Source organism: Mastigoproctus giganteus, chromosome 8, assembly GCF_048544385.1.
Source record: "Mastigoproctus giganteus isolate SK-2022 chromosome 8, ASM4854438v1, whole genome shotgun sequence".
Taxonomy (NCBI): domain Eukaryota; kingdom Metazoa; phylum Arthropoda; class Arachnida; order Uropygi; family Thelyphonidae; genus Mastigoproctus; species Mastigoproctus giganteus.
Genome location: NC_143582.1, coordinates 194918258 through 194946032, shown reverse-complemented (window position 1 = coordinate 194946032; position 27775 = coordinate 194918258). Strand labels below are relative to the sequence as shown.

Below are 27775 nucleotides of genomic sequence, written 5' to 3'. Positions count from 1 at the left end.
TAGCCTGCAAATTCAGTCTTTCCTCATATGGATGCCCTTTTGCTGATTTCACTATATGCATTTCCTATCTTTAGATCCTTTCAAGAAGCTGTCTGTTTTTTTTTTTTTTTTTTTAGGTGTGACCTCCCTACTTGGACACTGTATTCCAAGTGTGGCTTACAAGTCTTGTACAGTGGGATTATGACCTCCTGTCTCTACAAACAAATGTTTAATAAATAATTGATAGGACACTATTCCCCCCCCCCCTCCACTGCCTGTGTGCACTGTATTGAGAACTCTGTTCACAAATCTTTTTTTTTTTTTTTTTGTTTAAATTCAGTCTGACCAAGTGTATAAGTTATTTTGGGATTGCTATTCCTCAAGTTTAAAACCTTGCATTTTGCTGCATTAAAACATAGCTGTCACATTTCCATTTCTGATGCCTATTTAAGTAGCCCTGATCATTAGCTGCTCTTAACATAATCTTCAAATTTTGAAATCACACCCTGTATCTTTTTGTCAATGTCATCAGAAACAACAGTGATCTCAGTATTGACCCTTGAGGTGGGCACCACCTCAGACTTTAACCAAATTTTAGAAGTAGCCATTAATCACAAACCTTTGCCTCCTGTAACCACCATGCAATCCACCTGAGATCCTGTGTTCCAGTATATATAGTAACCTGTTATGGGGGACTGAGTCAAATATTTGCCTTACTACAATCTAAATAATGTTGAAATTATTTCCTATATAACCTAAATAGCTAACCTGGTTGGTTAAACATGATTTTCACTTTACAAAAACAAATTGTTTTCTTCAGAATTCAGTTCTATCTACATGATCATGTGTTGCACTTTTGATCGTTGCCCCTATGGTTTTTCCTACTACTAAAGTCAGGCTGACTGTAGTAGTAGTAGTAGCCCACTTCGCTCTTATATCTATCCTTGTGTATTGGTGACACCTTTCCAATAAAAAAGGAATTGCACATTATGACCAGCGAGTCGTTATGCAAATCGAAGCAACTGCAGGTGAACTATGGCATGTGTGCAGGTCAGGACACGGTATAAAAAACACCTGATACTGAGCTCCATTAATCAGTGTTACTCTTGTTCTTCAGATGGGAAAGGCAGTGGACTTAAGTGAGTTTGACAAAAGCCAAATTGTAATGGCCAGACAACTGGATCAGAGCATATCCGAAACAGTATGGCTGGTGGGGTGCTCACAGTCAGCCGTGGTTAGTACCTACCGAAAGTGGTCCGAGGAGGGAAACCCACAAACCACTGGCGAGGTGTTGGACAACCACAGCTCATCGATACTCGAGGTGAGCAAAGGCTCTCCCAGATGGTACGTGGCAACAGAAGGGCGACTGTGGCGCAACTTGCCGGTAATTGGAATGCTGGTGATGGGAGTAAAGTGTCACAACACACAGTACGTTGAAACTTGCTGAAAATGGGGCTGGGTAGCTGCAGGCTGCTCCGAGTGCCCATGCTAACCATGGTTCACTGGTGACAGCACCTACAATGGGCACACGAGCATCAAAACTGGACCTTGAGCGATTGGAAGAAGGTCATCTGGTCTGATGAATCACGTTTCCTGTTACACCATATGGACAGCCGAGTACGTGTGTGTGTGTCATTTACCTGGGGAAGTGATGGTGCCTGGATGCATCGTGGGACGAAAACAAGCCGGTGGCTGCAGTGTCATGCTTTGGGCCATGTTCTGCTGGGATATTCTGGGTCCAGTCACCCATGTGCCGGGCACTCTGACTGCCACCTACCTAAACATCATTGCATCTGTACACCCTTTCATGGCAACAGTCTTCCCCTCTGGCTGTGCTGTCTTTCAGCAAGATAATGCGCCATGCTGCACCACCCGAATTGTTCGAGACCGGTTCGCGGAACATGAGGAAGATTTCTAGGTATTGCCCTGGCCTCAAAATTCCCCAGACATCAATGTCATCGAGCATCTGTAGTTTATGTTGGAACAGCAACTCCGATCTGTGGTGTCTCAACTACAGCCCTTACAAGAGTTAAAGGATGTGTTGGTACCAGATACCACAAGACACATTTAGAAATCTTGTAGCATCCATGCCTTGCCGGATACGAGCTGTTTTGGCTGCACGTGGAGGACTAAAATCATATTAGGTAGGTGGTCATAATGTTTTGGCTCATTGGTGTATGTGACGTGTTGAATATTCCATGGCTTAGAGATTCCATTTTAGAAAACTCAAGATGTGGCTCTGTTGGAAGGGGGTACATGGTTGGAAAGTGCAATGATTAAGAGCACAAATGGGTATTCTCATCTAGAAAGAGACTTGAGTTTTGTAAGATGTGGTGTTTGGAAACTGGGTTTCTGTAGGATGATCCAATTGAGGTGTTTCGAGCCTTGAAAGGCATTGAGTAAACTAAATGTGGAGGGAATTTTTATGCATAGTCATGTAACAAATTTAAATTGAAAGGGAATAATTGTAAACTGGATTTCTGCTAAATTTTCTTTTGGTAACCTACCTTCCTTCCTTTATGAAAGGTGACAGTTATTACTTTTTTTTTTTTTTTAGTTTGATTTAATTTTGGCTAGTGCTACATAAGCTTGCATCTTCAATTTTGGTGATTATATATGAAAAATTCCATTTTTTCTCCCCAATGTATGTCATGTTATCCATAGAAAAAAATTATTATCCACTATGTAACCGGTACTTTGCACTTAGGTGCAGGAAGTGGATGAGATCTATAGTTTTGTTATCATGCATCATATAACAAAACTGCCATTACATGTAAAAATATTTGTACTTTTTTTTTTTTTTAAGCTTTATTCTTAAGTTGCAGAAGGTGATATTTAATAACGTGTTGTTAATGGTTGTTTTTTTGGCTATAAATATGACTTTTTTTTTTTCAGCATTGTGTTAATACTAGTCACAGCTGATGACAATGCTAATAACTGCCATCTGAATCATTTACTGGATAATATCTTTGCAGCTATGGTACTTTTTGTTGGCTTAGATAATCTGTGCAATGTTCATAATGTTGATCGCTTGAAGAGAGACCTTAAGGTAAGTGTGCTAGACCAAGTCTCTAAAATATGTGGATATATGCTTGTTTTAATATTTTGATACTACTTCTGTATATATTTTGGCATGAAAATATTAGGAACAGAGCCTTCTAATACAGGGTATTGCAAAGAAATTAGTGATTTTAAAAACTAGTTTTTTTCCTTAGTAATTTGGCTACCTATGTTTTTGGCATCACAGCATTTGGTTGACTATAGTGAAGTGGTATGGTGTGTGGCATTCATTTAATATCATCATTGAAGTGTATTATAAAAATGATGATAGACTTTTTTTTTTTTTTTTTTCCTGCCATTTCACCATCAACAGTAATAACTCCAGTACTGTCTGTATTAAGAACTTTGAGAAAATGGTTCTGCACTAAAGAAGAAGCCTCCATTTTTCAGAAAGCATTCTATATGGTGGTAACCATGCAATTTTGGCAGATTCTGACATTTCAAACAGGAGTTATGACATATTTTGCATAAAGACAAATTTCCACCTACACAAAATCCAGGCAACAAAAAATTACAATTCTGTTAACCACTCAAATTTTTATCAACTCCTAAATCTAGATGAGAATGAAAACTTTATTCACAGCCTGTGTATAATTGATGAAGCACATTTTCATCTTTCTGGATTTGTTAATAATCAAAATTTTTGGTATTGATCAGACAAATCTCCAGTGCTGAGGTTACAGTATAATATTTATTGTAGTCTTTTGGCATTATTGGCTCTTGCTTCTTTGAAGACAGCAATGCAAATGTGACAACATTGATATTGCCCCCTCACCACTGTCACAATATTGATGAATACTGCCGTGCAGTAGCTTTTTCGCCAAGCATGTTATGACCAGGGCTGGGGCCATTCCATGTCTGCAAGATCACCTGATTTCTTAAATAAAACATTTTACTGAGTTCTTGAAATTTTATAATTGCCCATTTCTCTGCTACACTCTATATAAATTTCTAATGATGCCATGAAGGAACTGGTAATTAAATCTAAAATTAACTCAGTAGGTGCTACAAATAAAATTTTTATATATAATGAAGTTGCTATATACAAAACCTCTTTTCTGTGATATTTAGTTCCTCTACTCCACCATAGTAGAATTAGTGTTAAGTGGAAAACGATGGAAGGAAGCAAGCTAGCTTATACAGCATCAGGACAAAAATTACCACCCACTTCATCTGTCTATTCCTCGCAAATAATTTGTCTAATGCTTCCTTAAATTTATTTATACTATCCACTTCTACACCAGATGGAAATTTATTCCAACAATCAGTTACTCTCTGGCTGAAAGCAAATTTTTCCACATCTATCCTGTAGCCATCCTTTATCAGTTTAAGAATATGTTTCCTTATGTATTGTCTGAGAAAGAGTAAGGATACCACCAGCATTTAGTTTACGCAATCCATTTTAAGCCTTAAACTCTTCAATCTGGTCTCCTTGCGGGTGCTTGGTTTCCAAGTGCTGCAATTTGCAGAACTGAAATCTTTCATGGTAGGAATTCCCTTTTATGTCCTTGACTAACCATATTGCTCTTCTCATTCCAATAGTTCCACACACTTCCTAAAATGAGACTTTCAGACCTGCATGCAGTAATCAAGTTGCAGCTTAACCATTGCACTGTATGCAAGCAATGGTTAATTTTTTTTGAATTACTCAAAAAATTATCTGCCTAAGTAATAAAGAAATGACCCAGTCTAATTTTTTCTCAATATATCTCCCCTTGAGGCCAAAGAAGAAATACTTAGTCTTTGTCATTATCTCTGAAAAACACACTTACTGCTTCCTTGATTGTCATCACTTGAAAATTGATACTCATTTAGGTGTTTCTTCAGATACCCAAAGAGGTAATAATCACTGAGGGCCAGGTTCAGACTGTATGATGGTCAGTTTAACTCATGGAATCCACAACCTCTCAGAGCATAAATTACTCTCTGTTCCTTTATGGCTTTCTCTTAAATTTTTGAGAGCAGCAGCAGCATGCATCCCCAGTGATTGTTTTTCTTATGTGTCAGGTAGTCCATCAAAATTCCTTGGACTACCTGATAACCTAACTGACTGCTTCAGTTTGGTTATCACTCATTTAGGAAGTGTTATGGAGGGATTGATTGTGCTTTTAGGGTAACAAATATTACTTAGCGTGTGGAGGTAGGTACTCACCTCCACATGCTAAGTACCCTTACCCTACTTTGTTCATTTTTTTAAACTTTTTTTTTTATGTGATGCTGTTCAAAACTGCACTATATCTAAATTTACTTCTTTTTTTTTTCTATGTTTTGGTATAATATTGTGAAAGTTATATATTTTTTTTTTTTTTTTTTTTTTATAGGTTTCTTTTGGATTAATTGATCATTTATTATTGCAACTGGATCAAGACTTATCCACTCTGGGTGACTTAATTGGAGCTGTGGACTGTATGTTATGTAAAGAGAGTCAGTCACTTCAGGTATCATAATTTATATATATATATATTAACAGTGCACATTTACAATGAATGTGCTACTGACAATTAGTAAATATCAGCATTAATGGGAATTATAAACTGAACTCTTACCCACTAATATTATCTCTGTTAAGTGATAAAGCATTCCATATAAAAGAGGTCTAAAGAACACTGACTATACATTCCAGGAAAGCACCATTGTACCTGATAACTAGACGTGCACACACACTGCATTGCACACTACTGTGAGACATTGCAACTGCTGCATCATTATATTCAGTATAAAAGATGTCTAAAGGAGACCTTTTGCCCACAAAAGCACTGTTGTACTCACTAACCAGGTTCTTGCACAGATTCACATTATGTTATGTTGTGTGCTACTGTCAGACATAACAGTGGCCACATCTCTGTATGTAGACTTGTACACATATTGGTTGTCTATAGAGCACTGCTTGAATTCAAACATGTAGTGCCCCTATCAGCAACCTACTAACATCCATCTTGTGAAACCTGAAAGCATAACACTCAGTTTATGTTATATATGTGAAGGTTTTTAAATATTAGGTTTTTTTTCTCATCTTTTAATTATTATAAACCGTTGATGTGTGAACTGAATTCTTTAGCTATTAAATTAATAATTATTGAAGCACATGAAATTCATACATCTTCTTTTAATCTTTTTGAAAAGAACTGATCACTGCTCAATAAAAATCTAAACATGTTATATATTTATTATAGGAAGGGGGTTCAAAGAAGGTTTCTATTCACCCAGAAGTAGTTGTGATAGAAAGATGAATTTTTTTGTTTAATACCTTGAAATCTCTATAGCAGCCACCAATTTTGGTTTTGACCTGACAGTTAATTTTTTTTTTCTATTCAGTGCTGAATGAGAGCAAAGTGTTGCAATGGATAAAGTGGAATACAGATTAGTGATCTGGTTCTTCTTTCTCTAAGGGAAACACTCCAATACAATTCATGAAGAAATGGTCATTGTTTATGGAGAAGATTACCCAAATTAGTGTTGTTGCACATTAGTATAAACAATTTAAATGTGGAAGAGGCTCAATGCACGATGAAGATATCCCAGGATGCCCAGAAACTGCTGTAACAGAAGAGTGTTGCAAAAATTGAGGCATTAATCCTGGAAGATTGCTGTGTTAGTGTCAAAGAACTAGCTGCAGAGTTCCAAATTAATGTAGGGTCTGTGGAGAACATCATCCAACAGTTGCATATGAGTAAAGCATCTGCTAGATGGGTTCACAGATGTCTGACCCATTACCAGAGGAAGGAAAGGATAACAATGTGCACATGAAATGTTATTGATGTGCCAGGAGAAAATTGAAATAATGCTGCATCCTGCTTATTCTTCTGACCTTTCCACCCTTGGATTTCTTCCTCTTTCCTGCCCTGAGGTCCTTTCTTTGTGGAAAACACCTTGCTGCTGATGATGAGGTGATTTCTATTGCAGAGTCATGATTTTAAGGACAGTGAGAGAACTTCTACAAAACCAACTTGTGGAAGTGTATTGAGATGTAGCAGAAATGTCATTTTGTCTGGTTATCATGTTGAAAAATATATGTGGTGTTTGTTTCAACCTTCTGTCACAACTGCTTCTGGATGAATACAAATCTTTTTTTAAACCCTCCTCCCTTCATATATATATAATGTTTTATATTTCATATAATTTTCAGATTTTTATCCTAATTGTGCAGTGTTACATTAATTTAGATAAACACAGAAAAGTATGTGCCTGTTTATTTTTTGAATGTTCATTTGGGATATGCATTATGTTCTGTATTTTCCTAAATATTTCGATTGTGCATCCTATTTTTCATCAACATTGTGTCCTATTTTTAACACAGCTTTATAATTATTTTTTAATTGTTAGGCTGGTAGAAGCACTGAATATTAAAAGCACTAATGATAATATATATACTGAAAGACAGCAGTAGCATTTAGTTATTGTTGCTTCCTTTTTCAAGGTTCACAATGAAACTTGAACGTTTCATTGTGGACCAACGAATGATATATACTGTGATGCATGCGAATGTTTCATTTTGATTCGCCATGAGCTGAATGCTAGAACTGGTTGTTCTATGAACTGTGAGTCTGAAGTCTGATTCAGTTACTGTACAGTCTTCTGGCGAACAAGCATTCCGGTACTATTTTTTTTTTTTTTTTTTTTTACAATACACCTCTGCTAGTGGCCAACCCACAAGTTTCAATTAATTAATATTTAGAAAGTTAATCTCCCATTGTAGGACATTCTGATTTAGTGGCCCACTATTTCTCTGTATAGTTGTTTGTTATATACTCATATTTGTTATAGTCATCTGCAATCTGCATAATGAGTGATAAGTATAGTTGTTAGGCCTATAACACACTACTACTCTCATTTTTGTTTTCCCAGTGCTTGTGTCATCCCCAAACTGACTCAACATATGTTGAGTCAGTTTGGGGGATACCTATGTTGACTGGATGCACTGCGTTAGGTTTAATATGCTTAACTAAGAACCTAACCCCTCCCCTGCTGTCCTTTCTGTGCACATTGTACTCCTTATATTTGAATTCTGCATCCTTTATGTCTGAGTGACACCACATCTTCAATATCCCTACAATGTCTGCATTTCACTTAATCAGTGCTTCAAATTTATTTACTATATTCCTAGCATTAGTGTATGTGCAAGTATGCATGCACCTGTTCTTATTCTTAGTTACCCTAACACAATCTATGTATTTACTTGTTCAACGATCACCCACAGCAGCGCTTGAAATCCAAGAATCTTTGTTTTCCATGCTGCTGCACCAAGAATCAATTTCATCTGTGGCTGTAGTTAATATTAGTCTGTCCCCCTCCCCAAGCTAGCAGTTTTCTCAACCCAACTTTGATGTCATATGCTTAAATTTTTGTAAAGCTATTTGGATATAGTTCCCACATGATTACTGGGAGATTTTTGTTTAAATTTAAGCAGTGCAATAGGGGCCCAATGTGAATAAAGGAATGGTCAAATGGTAGGAGACAATAGTTATAAATGGCCATGGCTCTTTATGGTTTAATGTTATGAGTGGGTTCAGTTCTTGTCCCCTTTAACATTTGTATATTTAGGTATTTCAAGCTTAATGTATATGTTTGCTGTTGATACAAAGTGAGAAGGATAGTTAATGACAGTATCAGGGTATGTTATTTCAACAATACGTTGATTTTTTTTTTTTTTTTTTTGGCTGATGCTTATGCTTCCTTGTGTCATTTTGTCTCTGCTAACACTAAATTATTTGGTTGGGCTGAGAAATATGGCAGCTGAGATTAAATGATGGTAAATGCAAGGTCTGGCATGTGGGTAAATAATGAAAAGGACATGAAAGTAACTATACAATCTGATATGAAATTTTCTGAACAGTGTAGGCAGGCTGATAGGACATTTCATGGAGTATAGGACTTTGCCAGTGGAGATAAAGAGATGATTATTCCATCATTTAAAGCAGTGGTTAGGCTACATCTTGAATACAGATTTGGGGAACACACTGTAAGGTTTGTCAGTGACACAAAAGGGTATTCTTATTTGGAAATTTGAGGTTACAGTGTTTTGAAACTGGTGTTTATGTGAAGTAAACTAATTGCTAAGGCGCATTTAGGGCTAGAGCCTCAAGCTGCGAACAAATTTAGACTATGTATATAAAGTGCTTAGCATCATAATACACAGCCATTTCTGAATAAACAGAAAATTTTTAAGGTGGCATCGTTTTAGGTTATATCTCATATTGTGAATACCTTCACAACGAGTTGCCATGATATTGCACTACTTCGAATAAGTAATGCTTCACCTAAGGAGAAGACTAATGTTACTTATTCTCAGATAGGTACCACCACCCAGACAGCACCGTTTCAGGGCTATTTTGTATGTATGTGAATATCTACTCGAATATCCACTTGTCCCTATTAGACTTAGAAAAGCAAAATGTAGAGGGAAAGTTATAGTAGGAGTGGAAGAGGAAAAGAAACGGTGTAGAAGAATGAAAGGGACAATAACTCCTACTCACACCACTCAAAAACTCAAACTCCTCGAATAGGCAATGCTTCCCCAGTGGAGAAGGCTGTTGTTACCTATTCTTGGAAACTCCGGACATCATCAGGCTCCCCCTGGCGGCACCGTTTCAGGGCTATTTGGCCCTTCTTCAGTGAGTGGGTAGGTACCCAAGTGATGCAATGCTGGCAAAAACAGTTATGAAGTATAACTCCACAATATGAGAGATGCCTGATGGTGTATGATGTATTTAGACTAAGGCGCATTTAGGGCTAGAGCCTCAAGCTGCAAACAAATTTAGACTATGTATATAAAGTGCTTAGCATCATAATACACAGCCATTTCTGAATAAACAGAAAATTTTTAAGGTGGCATCGGCCTGAAACGGTGCTGTCTAGGTGGTTGGTACCTATCTGAGAATAAGTAACATTAGTCTAAATACATCATACACCATCAGGCATCTCTCATATGTTATACTTCATAACTGTTTTTGCCATCATTGCATCACTTGGGTACCTACCCACTCACTGAAGAAGGGCCAAATAGCCCTGAAACGGTGCTGTCTGGGTGGTGGTACCTATCTGAGAATAAGTAACATTAGTCTTCTCCTTAGGTGAAGCGTTACTTATTCGAAGTAGTGCAATATCATGGCAACTCATTGTGAAGGTATTCACAATATGAGATATAACCTAAAACGATGCCACCTTAAAAATTTTCTGTTTATTCAGAAATGGCTGTGTATTATGATGCTAAGCACTTTATATACATAGTGTAAACTAATTGCAAAAGAAATTTTTATGCTTAGTCACATTACATACATAAGGTGGAATAAATTTGAATTGAGAGGGGAATAACTGTAAACTGGATGTTTAAAATTTTTCCTTTAGTCTAAGAGGGATTGATTGTTGGAATAAACTACCATCTGTTCTTGTCTCCACAAGAAGTTTATCTAAATTTAAAGAACAATTGGATAAATACTTGAAGGAAATAGGTAAATAAAAAAAGGTGTCATTGGTCACTTTATTTTTTAAATTTAATTTAAATTTGATTTATTTATTTTTTGGCTGGTACTATATGAGCTTGCTTCCTTGAATCATTTTGCAAATACTAATATACTAAAATTAATCCATACAACAATTTAGTTTATTAAAATTTTTGAAAACCTAACTATTGTTATTATCAATATGATTTGGTTTTGCTTATACTATTAGTGATCAGGGATAAAAATGAGAAATACTATTAATGCCTTTCCCACAAGGTTTTGATTTTTTTGAGGGTAAAATAGTTTCTGCACAATTCATTGCGCCAAATTGTCCATCTGTTAATTAAGGTTAACATTCTAAATCTAGATGTAAATAAAAACTTGGATTATATTTAGTATGATGTTCTTGTATTCTGGTTATCTTGTGAACTTCTCTAACCTTATGTGGTTATCTCAGAGTATATAAACAGAAAGTTTATGTTTAACGACTACTGAATGTTTTTTATAAATTTTAAAATATTTCTGTAACTTTCACCATCTATATCAAAAAGAAGCCAATACAACATTTAAACAGCAATAGATGCGTCATTTTTAATCATGATTAGAGCCTTGTAATTTTCTGATTTCCCTCTATCATCAGCTTTCCCCAAAGAAGTGTTAAAAACTGTATTATTTTTAAGCTTAATTTCTTATGTGAATTTTGAGTTTTCCATTCTAATTTTCTAGATAGTATGAATCAGAGCTGTACTACTCAATATGTTCTACGTTGATAATAATATTATTAAAATAATAAGAGGCGTTTACCTCAATATAGTACGTAGAACACTTCCGTATGATACCCTCCAGAAATTAAAATGGAAAAAACGAAAAAATCGACAACTTACCGGTACATTAGAGTAAAATATAAATGATTAAATAATCAAATTAACGCAATTAAAAGAATCTAACGAAAATATTCAAAACGATTTTCCTTCCTGAAGCTGACAACACTTTTCGACCGTATGTCGTAATACGTCCGTATGTCTGGAGGGTATCACACGGAAGATTTCTACGTACTATATTGAGGTAAACTCCTCTTATTATTTTACTAATTCTAATTTTCTTTACACTTCTCCATTCTGTTTTTACTTATAGAGCTATTTAGAAGCATTCACAGATGCTGCAGACAGTGCATATGGCTGCCTCCTTGTAAAAGGGAAAGTTGTGGTGGCCACAAAAAAGTGGTGGTCATTGACTGGTCAGGAAAAATCACTACTGTCGTCATTTGTAAACTCCTCTCCAAAAGCAACAGCCAAAGATGTCCCAATCTATCTTCCTAGTAGCTGTCCGAAGGTAAGTTCCTTGATTTAAAAAAAAAAACTGTTTAACTATGGAATGACCATAATATAGGGTCATAAAAGTTTGTATGTAAAGTTGGAAGTTTATAAAATATTATCTTAATTTGAATATGTGGTATAACTCCATGTTTGAACTTGCCACTCAGCTTTGGTCATCTTCTTCCTGGGACTGTGAGCTGTCCTAGCAATCTGTTTGCATTGCCGAGTTGAATTCATGTTGAACTGTACAATTATCCCTAGCTCTTTTCCTTATATTTAATTACATTTATTTTGTTAAACCCAAATTTAACAATATGTTTTTGTGTCAGGTTATTGTTTATCCTGGATGCATAATTCTGATATGGACATCATTAAATTATCTCTAGCCACTCTGCTGGTTTTGTTCATCTTGAAAGTATACACATTCTGATTCTTGTTTGTGTGGCACTACACTCAGGGTAGTGGAGAATGAAAAAGACCTGGGGTAATTGTGCAGTCAGATATAGCATTCTCTGAGCAATGAAGACAGGCTGCCAGGACCACCCATGGGGTTTTGTCAATGATATACAGGAATTTTTCTAGCCGGGATATGGAGGTGATTATCTCATTGTATAAGGTCAGGCCACATCTCGAGTACTGCATACAAGTCTAGAAGCCTCATTTTAGAAAGGATATGGAGCTGCTGGCAAAAAATACAGAGAAGGGAAACAAGATTGATGAGCAGAACAAAGGGATGCTCTTACCAAGAAAGGCTTCAGTTCTGCAAATTAAGGCATCTGGAACCCAGGCACCTGTGAGGTGAATGGATTGAGCAAGCATCAGTGATGATGGGATTCTTCTTCTTGCTCAGATCACACACACGAGGGGGAAAAAATTCAAATTGAAGAAGCACGGTTGCAGAATAGATATGTGTAGAAGTTTGCCTTTAGCCAGCGGGTGGTTGAGTGCTGGAACAAACTTCCATCTGTTATTGTGGAAGTTGATAGTTTAAATAAATTCAAGGAAGAACTAAACAAACTATTGGGTGGAATGAATAGGTGAAATTGGAATGAGTTTTTGTTTTGCTAATTTTGTATAAGCTTGCTTTCTTCGTCATTTGCCACTGCTAATTCCTGTAGTGAAATAGCATAATTCTGCTTAGTATTGTCTTAACAAAAGCTATATAAAGTAGTTTTCTTTGAAGTTATAAAATAGCTAATGTTGTTTTCACCTTCAGACAATGAAAATAACATTAGTTATTTCATGAAAAGTACACGGCCTTGTCTTCTGTTATATTATACTAAGATTTAAACTGTGTAATAAATATAGCAGTCTTAATACTCACAACAGAACAAGCTTCACTTTACTATGGCTTTTCTTGCATTGCAATTTTTATTGTTATTATAGCCAAAAAGTTAATTTGCCTTTCATATAAAAGAGAAGACACTGCTATGCTGATAGCTTGTCCTGGGACTTACTGTCCTATAAACTTTGACTTAGACCCAAAAATTGAACTTGCTCCATATGAATTTGATTTTTAGCATGTGTTAAAAAGGTTATGAAAAGCTGTGAATTAATCATTAGAACATATTAAATTTGAGCTTTTCATTCTGATTTAATACATCATTAAAAATGTGTAGAGATTTGGGTGTAATCCTAGAAAAAAAAAGTGATTGTAGATAGCACTAATCAGAATAATTAGCACACTAATATAAAATTAATGCTTTAACTTTAATTAAATATATATATGAAGAAACATATGCAAAGTTATATGTAACATTTTGTTTCAGATGTGTAACAGGCTGGTCATACTTCATTTAGTTCAAGGAGTAGATTTGTGCATTCTCTGTGGTCCTAGTCCTTCATTAGCACAGCTAGAAGAGGAGGTATGATTATTTTAAATTCTTTTCATTGTTCATGAACACATACTTAACTAGGGTTAAGTGTTCAAATCTAATTTTTTTTTTCTTAAATTAATTGTAATTGTTTAATTCTGCCATTGCATCCACTACAGCACAAAATAAAAAGATTTTGTCATTATCCAAATCCATTATATTCAGTGGATCTGAATTTGCAGCTTAGTTTACTGTTTTTATTTTTCATTTCAGGTGCTTAGATATTGGAAAAGTGCCTTTGAATTACTAAAGTCTTCATCTAGTCTTCATCCAAGAAATTTTCCTACAAGCATAACCCTAGAGAAGAATATCTTGGGGTGAGTATAGTTGTATGAGAAATACATTGAGTGCAGATGCAAACAATATTTTATGATTCCAACCCATCCTATATTTTGCTTAAATGTAGTAGTAGTAGTAGTAGTGGCATGTGATGCAAGAAAGCAAATGTATGAGCTTATGCACCATCAGCCAAAAAAAAAAAAAAATCACACCATTCTCTCCAAATGCCTGTCCAGTTCCTCCTTAAATTTATTCAACCTATCAACTTCCACAACGACAGATGGAAGTTTGTTCCAGCAATTAACCACCCGCTGGCTAAAGGCAAATTTCCACACATCTATTCTACATCTGTCTTTTCTTAATTTGAATTTATGCCCCCTTAGGTTCGTAATCTGAACAAGTGGAAGGATCCCATCAGAATTCAGCGTGCTCAATCCATTCAAGGCCTTATATACCTCAATCAGATCACCGCGCAGGTGCCTAGTCTCCAGCCACTGCAATTTGCAGAACTTAAGCCTCTCTTGGTAAGAGGATCCCTTCATTGCCCTTCTCTGAACCCGCTCAAGTAAATCTACATCCGCCGACCGGGCTAGCTGGGTGGGTAAAGTGCCTGCCTGGCAACCCAAAGGTCGCGGGTTCGATTCCCGCCTCGGGCTTGGATCAATGTACTGCAAAAACCTTGGGAGGTGCATTATGGCCACAGAAGCCTATGCGCCAACAACTACCAAAAAAAAAAAAAAAATCTACATCCTTCCTAAAATGAGGTCTCCAGACCTGTACACAATAGGCGTGGCCTGACCATTGCCTTATACAGAGGGATAATCACCTCCTTTTCCCTGCTAGCAAAATTCCTATATATCATTGACAAAACCCCATGACCTGCCCTGGCAGCCTGTCCGCATTGCTCAGAGAACTTCAAATCTGACTGCACAATTACTCCCAGGTCTTTTTCATTTTCTACCACCTTAAGTGTAGTACCACACAGTTGGTACGTTTCTCTGGGGTTATTTCTACCCATATGCAGTACTTTGCATTTGTCAAGGTTAAACTTCAGTTGCCACTTCTTAGCCCATCTGCCCAAATTATCTAGATCCTGTTGCAGTAGCACACTGCCATTACTGTCATTAACAACCCTGCCAACCTATGTATCATCTGCAAACTTCGACATTAAGCCTGATATACCTTCATCAATATCATTGATAAATATACAAAACAACAGTGGACCTAACACTGAACCCTGTGGGACTCCACTAATAACATTAGTCCAAGAAGAGCAGCACCCATTGATTACCACCCTCTGTCTTCTTGCACTTAACCATCCTTTTATCCATTGTAGCAACTTACCCTTAATACCATTCTGCTCCAATTTGTACAATAGTCTTCCATGCGCAACAGTGTCAAAAGCTTTCCTGAAATCCAAATATATGATATCAAAATTGTTTTTTGCATCCAGTTCCTTTGTAACCACATCATAATATCCTATCAAATTTGTCAGACAAGACTTTCCCTTAACAAACCCATGCTGTGTCTGAATTATTGCTGCAGTCTTGTCTAGATGATCCTGCAATGCATCTTTAACCAACGACTCCATTATTTTACCCGGAACAGAAGTTAAACTAACTGGTCTGTAATTACTCGTGTCACCCTTCGATTCCCCCTTTGTGAATTGGGGATACATTTGCACATCTCCAGTCCGTGGGAACCTCCCCTGAGTCCAAGGATGCTCTCATAATTATGGCTAAGGGTTTGCTTAGTTGCCTTGCCGCCTCCTTTAATATAACTGGATAGATCCCATCCACCCCAGGTGCTTTTCTTACGTTTAACTTCAACAATTTCTCTTCCACTTTGCTCTCAGTTATTACAAGATCATTAAGCACCCTGCTACAATTTGATAACCTTCTGCCATTTTCAAACCTTAATAATTCCTCACGTGTGAATGTAGATGCAAAATACTCATTCAGTTTGTTTGCTATCTGAGCAGACAGCAAAATGTGGTATCTTCATTGTGACGTTCATTGTTTTGCTCTACTATGCATCTTTTATCATTCACTTCTAAATACTACTTATGAAAGAGAGTTATATTACACTACTCTTAAATTATAAGTCTTGCCAGCTGGGAGGAGAAAATATCCAAGCTCTATTGTTTGTGAGAATGCCCTTCACACAGATCACAATATACTTGTACCTATAAAGTAAATAGCCACAGCATAATATTGTATGAATAGTTATTTAGTATTGTAACACTTAAAATATCAGTTTGTTATGTGAATAAGAAATATATAGGGGCTTTCAAAAATGTCCTGCATAGGACTCAGCCAGAGGAACGAAGTAGATCACAACTTTAGTAGATTCATCTTTTAAAAAAAAACACATTAATAAATAAAAGTGTAAGAGTACACTTATTACAAAACAATAGTTAATACCACACTGTTATTAGTTCTTAATAACATAGTATCAATAACTAATTTAATTTAGGAGAAAATATCAATCTTACCCTGTAGGTAACATTAGGCAGCCAGAGAACTTAATTATGTGATCTCTTAATAAGTAGCATAATAAATTTGCATGCAACAAAGACATCAATATTGTTTAATCTGATAACTTTTATATTTGTTTGGAACGAACTTATCCAAAGAATAGATTTCATCACAGTGAAACAAGATGTAGTTTTGTTGCTCTTTTCTCTAGGGAAGATTGGGGGTATGTATATACTGACACACACACACACACACTCTCTCTCTCTCAAATGGAAGACTGCCATTTATTATTTAAAGAGTTCAAAAAAAAAACTAAGAAGGGATTTAATTTTTATTTTGAAGAGGGAGCAGGAACTTACCAAATTTATGATTCATAGAACATAATCATATAGAGTTATAACTTGATGCATCTGATAAAGATACTAGCAGAAACATCTAAGGATAAAGGTGATAAATAAAGAGGTGAAAAATATTTGAAATCGTTGAACATTCTTAAGTTTAGGTACTGAAACAGTTATAATGGAATTAGGATAAACTTTTGAGATAATTGAAAGGGGGAGATTGTTTTTAGCAGACTCACAATGGGCACATTGTTTTGAGTTAATGTTTAAGCCAAATAATTTGAAATAGCTAGCACGACAGGAGAGGGAATTATTCATTTCAGCCTTATTAGTTGCAGTATCATAACTTGATTTATAAATCCAATTACATGTGAAATTAATATGATATTCTTAATACGGAATGGTGGAATAATGCTTGTAGGGTACCACCTTCAAGAATCCCAATGAAGTTGTGTCAGTATGCTTATGATCCAAATATCAAGACTTGTTCTCTCCACTAGAAAGCAAAGTTCGTATTTCTGTTTCCCTTATTCTAAAAGATTAAGGAGGATAGAAGTGGAAGTTAAGGTCTAGATACAGCACCTGTAATTCACTTTTATCATTGTTTCAGTAACTGACAAATTTGTAGTCACAAATTACTAATTTTTGATGTGGCATGATGTCATGTCACAAATTTGCAATCCCTGTCACATTGAATGTTTTTAAAGTTAGTTGGTAGAATCTGAACAAGCGATGAAGAAAATGGTGCTCTTTGAAATAACTTATAACAATAAGGAAGACTAGCTTTTGGCCCTCAGTCTTTAGATTCTGTTGTATTTTTACCTTGGGATTGTAAAAATTGTACCCCTTAACCAAGATATAAATAAATACATACATAACATAAGTGTATTATGTCTGAAGAAGTGTATGTTCATTGGACAGTTTGCATGTTGTGTAAGCTTAAAAATCTAGAATAACTAGTGGGGGGAGAAATCTCTGCCTGAGATTGGCTAACTACATCCTTGAATGAAGAGGACTTTAGAAATTCCTCCCATTATTGACAGGGAATCAAACCCAGACCTCTCCAAACTAGTGGCAGACTGATGTATTTCTGGCTGGGCTGCCATGGAGGACTGCCTTAACCAACTTTTAATAGGTGTCTTTTTCACTAAGACACCTATTAAAAAGACATAGAATATTGCTACTATAACCAACTGGTCAGGCCTGAGTGAGGCTACACTAATAAATGTGTTTGAGTTGAATGTGGTTCAAGCCAGTGTGACTGCTGACTACGGCTCTGTTCTTGTATTCTCTCTCTCTTGCAGGCTCCTGTCCCTATGTGGCTATCCTGGAGTAAAAAGAGAATTTATTTATTTATTTAAATTTCAGATAAAGTTTGATATTAGATGAGAAGCCTGACATGGCAAGAGAAAGTATCCACTTAAGAAAATTTAGATCAAATACAAAAAAAAGTGATGGGGGGGTGGGAGACTGCAAAAAAGATTAGCAGTCCATCTTAAAGGCAGTTGGCATTGGTTTTGTATAGGATCATTAATAATTATCAGTCACTCTACACAAATATGTCCAAACCTGATTGAATGATTAATCAGTAGATCGATTCAGGAAAAATTTGAAGTGGAAAACAATTTTCATAATAGGAAGCTTTTAGGCTCTAAGATTTAGATTGTGTGTTTTTAAGATAAATGAAATATGCTCAAGTTCTTCCAGTATCAAGTAATATTTTCTGCAGAGGGTATTTTCTGATATATACTGTAAAGTTTTTGCTCCACAGACAAAAGGTAAGTATAGATTCTTCCAGAATTTTCAGACATGGGTGAAACAGAATTTCAATTTGTATTAACTGTAATGCATGTGAACCATCTTGAGAATAATTCACTCGCCAGGTCAAGTAGATATTTCTGGAAACAAATACCAAGGAAAAATTGACTATAGTTCTAATGATAATAGAATCTCAGGAATTGGATAGAAAATACAACTTTTTCATTGACAGAGTGCTCTAGTCAGCATTATGTGGAAAAGTAGTTTTGCACATTCATCTCAATATGTCAAGGTCAACTGCAAATGATAGAATCTAATTTTAGATTGGTATTCTGAACAAGTCATGTTTAAATATTCATATACATTTCCTCCTTCACAGAAGAAGGAAAATAAATGTTTTACAATTTTATAATCTATACATTTAAATGAAACTACAACTAAAGTGAAATATTCTGTCAATATTCTATAATTATTCATAGAAAATAGAATTTGAAGATTTCACCTTACCATTTTTTTTTAAAAGGTGTATCTAAGCCCCTACCTCACTTATTAGGTCCACTAGTGAAGTAAGAATTACATCCTAATGATGTTAAATCTTCGATAACACACCTTGACCACAGATAATCTTTTCTGGAGGATTCTGATATTTTGAAAATAGCAATGGATATGAAGAAACTAATTATTACAGTTATTAATTGAATTAAGCACTGGCCAATTCTCTGACTGTTGTGAGCAGCAAATTATGAGAATATGAGGAATGAATGAGATGGTGGCCACTGATATGCTTGATAGACTTTTTTTACTTTTATTAAACAATAAAGAAAGGTATGAATTCAGTCATCAGGCTTTTTGTTTTTAAATATTATTGCGATGGCAGTTGTTACTCACTAGTTGGGTAGAAGCTTCTGGAATGAAGATTACCTTCTCTGAGCCTAAAACTATACCATGTCATTCTATGGTAGATCATAATTTGATGTCTCTAATGATGGTAGTTTTTTGCATTCTCCTTAGATATACTATAATAAGAAGGAATTCCAAAACCTGATATAACGTGTAGTTCTGTCAAATTAAGTTGGCAGTGTCTTCAAAATAACAGCTGTCCTATCAAGATTGCACCACTGTTTAGTAGCAAAAGAGAAATTGGAATTTTACTGCCTGCACATTTTAATAAATATATAATGGAAGAATGTAAATATGAAATTTGTGTAAAGGGAAGCTTTGACTATTTAATGTATTTCATTACTGTATTGGAGCTCAGGACTCGATGATTATGCTCATAATTAAAAGTTTTGTACTTTTAATCATGAGCATTAATTTAATTTTAATTAATGTTGAGCTTCCAACAGTATACAACAAAAAAAAAAAAAAAAAAAAAAGTGTTTCAGAACAAACTAATAATGATTAGTTACTTGTTAACAATTATATTTATTAACAAAAGTAAGTCTTTGAGCCAGCTTACTCAGTATTTAGTGTTCTACTTGATCCCAGAATACATAACCAGTATAGTGATATCTAGAGAGGAGAAAAGCTATTTAATTGCATTAAATGTTTATATTAATTATTTATATTAATGTTTATATTAATTATTTATATTAAAATGGTATATTAATTTTTTATACAGATTACTTCTGATTAACAAGGAACAGAGTCAGTGCTTGTGTAGTGTCCAGCCATTGGAAGACGATAGTGTACGACTGAAAGAGGGAAAATGTGTAAGCTTGCGAAGGAGACAGGAAATATTGAGGGCATTATACAAGACTGTAGTTGGAACTTACTTTCCTGCTAAAAGTACAGAAGAAGAAGAATTAGAAAATAGTAAGTATGGCTAGTATTATGCATATACGGGGATTTGAGGTGCCATTATTTTGATTTTTCTGTTATCTCGGAAGTTTTATTTTTAATATATTTAATGCAGAAATCTTCTTCTTCTTTTGATGCCATCTCCTATTGGAGGTGTTGACGATCACTGTACTGTACTTCTCTCTGTCTTGGGCGAAATGAAAAAGATCATTATTTCATTATTATTATTAGCCATATGGTGCAAGGAAGCCTGAGGCTTTTACTGCACCAGCCAAAAAAAAAAAATTCTGAGTTACCCTGAGAGAGAAAGAAAGAGAAGTAGAAGGGAATCACCAAGAAAGAGAAGAATGATGATATTCAGCTCAGGACCCTGGGCATGCATGTGTAACAGTATCAAAAACTTTCCTGAAATCCAAGTATAAGATATTAAAATTATTTTTTGCATCCAGTTCCTCTGCTACTGCATCATAGTATCCAGTCAGACTAGTGAGACAAGATTGCCCCTTATCAAATGCATTCCTGTGTAGATGGTCCTGTATTGCTTCTTTAAGCAGTAACTCCATTATTTTCCCTGGAACAGAAGTTAAGTTATCAGCTCTGTAATTACTCATGTCACCTTCGATTCTCCTTTGTAAATTGGGGATACATTTGCACACCTCCAGCCCATAGGCATCAATTGAAAGCTTTTTTGGTGAAAACAGTAGTTGGAGTGTTAATAAAGATCCTTTCAATCCCGATAGCACTCCTACTAATATTAGCATTAGTATTAGTAGCTGCCAATGATCAAGAAAGCAAGGTGGTGCAATGTCAGCAAAAAAGAAAGGGGAAAAACTTTCATCTGTGCATCTCCTCTGACAATTGTCTGATCTATCCTTAAATTTATTCAAACTACTCACTTCCAGAACATCAGATGGAAGTTTATTACAACAACACTTAATCTGTGGCCAAAAGCAAATTTTTGCACATCTCTCTCTCTTGCTTCCATCCTTTTTCAGTTTATATTTTTCCCTGTACAAAAAGAGAAAAAATAAGGATGCCACCAGAATTTAGTTTACTCAATCCATTTAAAGTCTGAAACACTTTTATCAGTCTCCTCACAGGTGCATAGTAGTTTTTCTAGTCACTATAATTTTCAAATCTGAAGTCTGTTTTGGTAAAAGTACATTTTTGTGTCTTTGACTAATTTTTTTGCACTTTTCTGCACTGTTTCAACAGCCAATATGAGTATTCCAGACCTGTATGCGGTACTAAATATGTAGCTCCACCATTGCCTCATACAGTGGAATAATTATTTTATTGTTCCTGCAGGCAAACTTTCTGTATATCACTGACAGAATCCCATAAGCTGTCCTAGCACCCTGTCTGCACTGCTCATGTAACCATGTTAGACTCTATAATTACTGCTAGGTCTTTTTCCTTCTTCACCACCTTGAGTATGGTACTACCCAAATGGTATGTTACTCTGAGATTGCTGCTACCCATGTGTTAAAAACCTCAATTTCCACTTTTCAGCCTATCTGCCTAATTTTCTGTTTTGTTGTAGTAGTATGGTTTGATTTGATTCCTGTCATTAACCAATATGTCAACCTTTGTATCATCTACAGTCAGATATGAAGTTTTCTGAGCAGTGTAGGCAGGCTGCCAAAGCAAGTGCTGAAAACACTAAGGGACCCAGCAATGAGCTCTGCACTCACTAATAACATTAATCCAAGAAGAGCAAGTCCATTTTATAACCACCCTCTGTCTGTGTTCTGCCACTGAACATCCCTTTATCCATAGCGGTCACTTTTTCCTAATTTCACATACCACTTCAGTTTGTATGGCAGTCTTATAAGTGAAACAATGTCAAAAAATTTACTGAAATGTATGTAAAGGGTTGTTAAAACTAAAGCACCCCCATCCTCACCTGATATGCCAGTCCAGTTGCAGATGTTTTTCAGCCAAGAAAGTTTCCTCCTCCCCACTCCTCTCTTTCCCTTTATTATTACTTGAAGCAATTTATATTTCACATTTCTAAGGATGTGTCCCGGGTAGGCAGCTTTCCTTCTTTTCGCTAAGCTCAACAATTCACATTTCTTTCCTGATCTTTTCAACTATCCAAGATATTTTTAGTAGCTAGTAATTTTATTAACTGCACATAAAGAACATAAACATGTTGACAATCCAATGTCACATTTTGCCATTACTACACTCCTACTTATGGCCCTCTCTGTTTTCTTTATTATATCAAGTTTAGTCTGCATGGGTAGCACAGTGGTATTGTCACTAGCCTCGCTACACCAGGTGGAAAAGGCCCGGGTTTGAAACCTGTCAGTTGTGTGAGGAAGTTTTATGGGCTTTTTTTCGTTCCATGGCTGAGTTAGTCAGTCTCAGGTGTAAATAGCAAGATTCCCCCCCCCCCCCACCCACCCAGAAACTGGGGTTTTTTGTCCAGCAAAATGACCAGAGAACATATGCAATTTACAGGCACAATACACATGCCTATATGAATTAACTTTCCAGGCAACCCTAATGTAATAGTTTGGATTATATTAAGTTTGTCCACAACCTTTAATGTTGTACTTCTTTTCTTCTCTGTATGAGGTTTATTAACTTTAAGAGCCATAGTGAGGGGTTTTTAATTTAAAATAAATGTAAAACAGCGGTATAATCCATGATATCAGTACAGAATTCGCTTTCAAAATGGCAAATGTAAACAAATACAGTAATCACGTGATTTGCCGTTTTCTTTTTTTCGGCACTGCAAGACATCTGCGCTGTATCTAAACATGCGGTCTTAATGTGCCATTAGCTTGAATGTTCCATTATTTGGGGTGCAGTATTTTGACAGTCTATTGTATAAAATTTATCATTTCATTTGTTCATTCCTTGTAATAATTTATCCAATCCTTTAAATTTATTCAGACTGCCCACTTTCACAATACTAGATGGAAGCTTATTCCACACCATTCAATTACTTTCTGGCTCGCTGCAGGTTATCTATTCTGTATTCATCCTTTTTCAATTTATATTCCTTTGAGTGTGGTGTCTGAGAAAGAATAAAGTGCCATCAGCATTAGTTTATTTACCCCTTTTAAATTTAACCTTATATTAGCATTAGCATTAGTAGAGGCATTTGATGCAAGAAAGCAAGCTTATGCAGCATCAGCCAAAAAAAAAAAAAAATAAAATAAAATAAATAAAAAATAACCACTTCCACTTCACCCCTCTGTTCGTTCGAAATACCTGTCCAGCTGAGCCTTAAACTTATTTAGGCTATCAACTTCCACGATAAGGGATGGAAGTTTATTCCACCAACCAACCACCCACTGGCTAAAGGCAAATTTCCTCACGTCTAACCTACATCTGTCTTTTCTCAATTTGAATTTATGCCCTCTCAGGTGATTATTCTGAGCAAGAGGAAGAATCCCATCAGCATTGAGCATGCTCAAACCATTCAAGGCTTTATACACCTCTATCAGATCACCTCGCCGGTGCCTAGTCTCCAGACACTGTAATTTGCAAAACTTAAGCCTTTCTTCGTAAGAGCACCCCTTTGTTCCATTCGCTAATCTTGTTGCCCTTCTCTGTACTCGTTCCAGCATCTCTACATCCTTCTTGAAATGAGGCCTCCAGACCTGTATACAGTACTCTAGGTGTGGTCTGACCATTGCCTTATACAATGGAATAATCACCTCCTTATCCCTGCTAGAAAAATTCCTATATATCATCGACAGTACACCATGAGCTACTCTTGCAGGCCGTCTACACTGCTCAGAAAACTTCATATCTGCCTGCACAACCACCCCCAGGTCCCTTTCATTCTCTACCACTGTCAGTGTAGTACCACAGAGTTGATACGTTGCTCTGGGGTTGCTGTTTCCCACATGTAGTACTTTACATTTGTCAATGTTAAACTTCATTTGCCACCTCTCAGCCCAACCTTTCCAGATCCTGTTGCAGTAGCATAGTGTCAGTAGTGTCCTTGACAACCCTGCCAACCTTCGTATCGTCGGCAAACTTGGACATTAAGCTTGATATACCATCATCGATATCATTTATAAATACAGAAAACAATAATGGACCCAATACTGAACCCTGAGGGACTCCACTAATAACATTAGTCCACGATGAGCAGTGTCCATTGATTACCACTCTCTGTCTTCTCCCTCTCAACCACCCCTTTATCCACAGCAGCAATTTACCTCCAATGCCACACTGCTCCAATTTGTGCAGCAGTCTTCCATGTGCAACAGTATCAAAAGCCTTTCTAAGATCCAAATATATAATATCAAAGTTATTCCTTGCATCCAGTTCTTTTGTGACTGCATCATAGTATCCAATCAAATTGGTCAGGCAAGACTTCCCCTTAACAAAACCATGCTGTGTCTGAGCTATGACTGAAGTCTTGTCTAGATGATCCTGCAGTGCTTCTTTAACCAGTGCCTCCATTAATTTTCCAGGAACAGAAGTTAAGCTCACAGGTCTATAATTACTTGTGTCGCCCTTTGATCCTCCTTTGTGAATTGGGGTTACATTTGCACATCTCCAGTCCATGGGTACTTCCCCTGATTCCAAGGAAGCTCTCATAATTATGGCTAAGGGTTTGCTTACTTCCTTTGCTGCTTCCTTTAATATAACTGGATAGATCCCATCCACCCCGGGTGCCTTTCTTGTATTTATCTTCAACAATTTCTCCTCCACTTTACTCTCAGATATTACAAGATTCTCTAGCTTACTGCCAGAGTTGAATACACCTCTGGCATTCCCCTCGCTGAATAATTCCTCATGTGTGAATGTTGATGCAAAATATTCATTTAGTTTGTTAGCTACCTGAGCAGGATCAACAACAGTTGACCCATCGATATCAAGTGGACCAATCTGATTCATCCCCTTCCTTCTAGAGTTTACATAAGTAAAGAACTCTTTGCTGTTTTTCTTTGCATCCCTTGCCAAAGATTTCTCGTAATCTGCCTTCGCCTGCCTAACCTACTTTGTAACTTGGTTACAGATCAACTTGTATCTATCATAGGCTTCTGTGTCATGTGTTAATTTGTATGTATCCCATGCATTTTTCTTCTCTGCCATATGTCTTATTAGTTCATCTGACATCCACTTAGGCCTAAACCTTGAACAATATTTCTTAGTTGGTATGTAAAGCCTAGTAGCTTCCAAGATAAGTTCTTTGAATGCTTCCCATTTTGAATTTGCTGTTGGTAACATCATCAGTTGGTCCCACTGTATAGAATTTAAATACTGTCTCAGTCCATCGTAGTCGCCTTTACGAAAGCAATAACCCTTCCCTTTACTCCTAATAGTAGTTACCTCTTTGAGTAAATCCCACTTCAGCACACTGTGATCACTGCCACCTAGTGGTTCATTTACCTGCAGATTCTTAATGCATGAAGAATCACTACTGATAATCAAATCAAGAGTATTACTCTCTCTAGTTGCCTCCCGAACATGCTGATGTACAAAACAATCATCCAATAAATCCACAAAAGCCTTGCTAGTGTGTGAGTGACCAGCCCCCAAATTCCAGTCAATATCTGGAAAATTAAAATCCCCCATTATAAGACTCTCTGATTTACTGGCCCACTATTTCCCCGTACAGTTTCTTATTATACTCATCAGAGTCATTAGGCCTATAGCACACTCCTACTCTCAATTTTGATCTCCCAATGCTTATGTCACACCAAACTGACTCGACACTGCACTGTCCAGCAATGTCGACTGGCTTCACTTCCTTGGATTTTATGCATTTTTTAACTAATAGCATAACCCCTCCTCCCTTCCTACCCTGTCTATTCTTTCTGTATACAATGTACTCCCCAAATTCCAGTTCTGCATTCCTTATATCTGTGTGACACCACATCTCTGAAATCCCCACAATATCTGCCTTTGATGTTTTGAGCAATACCTCAAATTCATCAAATTTATTTACTAAACTCCTAGCATTGGTGTACATGCAAGTATACATGCACCTGTTCTTTTTCTTAGCTACCCTAACACAACCTATGTGTTTATTTGTACCCCAATGATTCCCAGCAGTCTCTGAACTATCCTGCATCTTATTTTTCAGGCTGCGGTTATACTTCAGTTAGATCACTATGCAAATGCCTAATTTCCAGTTTGTTGCAATTTACAAAATCAAGGCTTTACTTGATAAGAGTACCTTTCGTAAGTTTACTAATTTTGTTGCTCATCTATGCATCTGTTCCAAGATCTGTGTTCTTCCTAAAATGGGGCTTCCAAACCCCATTTTAGGCAGAATGTAGGTGGTTAGGCCATCTTTTGAGAACTGCATGCAGTACTCAGAATGTAGCCTAACCGTTGCTTTTAAAAATGGGATCTTGCTCTGCCACTGACATATATTATTGACAGAATCTCAGTTCTTCTGGCATTTGTCTGCACTGCTCAGAGAATATGAGGAATGTACAGTTACCCCTTGGTCTTTTTCCTTCTTACCTGCCTACTTCGATACTTCATAATAATACACATTTGCTACCCAAATATATATTATTATGGGATTACTACCACCCAAATGCAATATTTTTCATTCATCAATGTTAAACCCCAATTGCTATTTTTAAGCCAATCTCCATACTTTAGTTAGACCTTGATGTTGTTGTTGTTATTTGGCTTTTAGGAGCATTAGCAACTAAGGCCATATTGCTCCTAGGGTATGCAGTGGTCATTCCCTAACCTTTCCGCATCCTCCTTGTTTGGTGGTCACGGGCTTGAACTCCGGTCTAATCAAGAAGCGTGTGCTGCTCCTGCCCACCTGGCTACAGAGGTGCCATTAGACCTTGAAGTATCTGGACTGATATCACTAGCAACCTTAGACATCAAATATTAATTATTAAAAACAATGAGATAACCAAACATCCTGAAGCAGTTGACGTGTAACAATAAAGCAAATCTACCTGTTATTTATTTCACTTCTAACTTGAAACATTATTTTTATACACCGATTAAAAAAAAAATCTTCCCATTATTTTATTATTTATAATCCAATATTTAAATATCATCGTCCTTATCAAAGTATCAACCAGATAAACTGTGAGATATGTCGAGAAACCCGGTGCCAATATCTCAATAAAAAATTAAAACGTGAACCCAGTGCCAGCAAAATCACAATTAAAAAACTTTTCTTAAAGTCAGACTAAAACCTTTTTTGAATGTGTTATTATCAGGAATGAGGGTAAGAGTGAAAAATTTTGAAAGAGTCACACATTTATTATTTGCAGTACAAGTCTACTTTTATAAAAGAAAAAAGGGGGGTATTACTTCTTATGTTGACTGGCATAGTTCCTCATGTCTGACAGACATTAATGGAATTCTCATTAATTTTCATATGTAACATTTCAGAAATTAGTAGTTGAAATATTAAAATCTGACCAAGTTTTAAAAAGTAACAGGGATATGGCATGCTGTGCAAGCTCAGCAGCTCTGGAATGACCATTGTGAACA

The 27775-nt window shown here is 36.2% G+C and overlaps 1 protein-coding gene across 1 annotated transcript in view; it reads left to right on the top strand.

The window, feature by feature from the left end:
• Positions 1-27775, top strand: part of fy (fuzzy planar cell polarity protein-like protein) — an 83469-nt gene that overhangs the window by 46253 nt on the left and 9441 nt on the right. Inside the window, exons 3-8 of the mRNA XM_090380002.1 lie at positions 2875-3028; positions 5361-5477; positions 11613-11810; positions 13564-13659; positions 13882-13985; positions 20145-20338. Of these exons, the coding sequence (XP_090236128.1) occupies positions 2875-3028; positions 5361-5477; positions 11613-11810; positions 13564-13659; positions 13882-13985; positions 20145-20338 (863 nt within the window). The remainder of the gene's footprint in view (positions 1-2874; positions 3029-5360; positions 5478-11612; positions 11811-13563; positions 13660-13881; positions 13986-20144; positions 20339-27775) is intronic.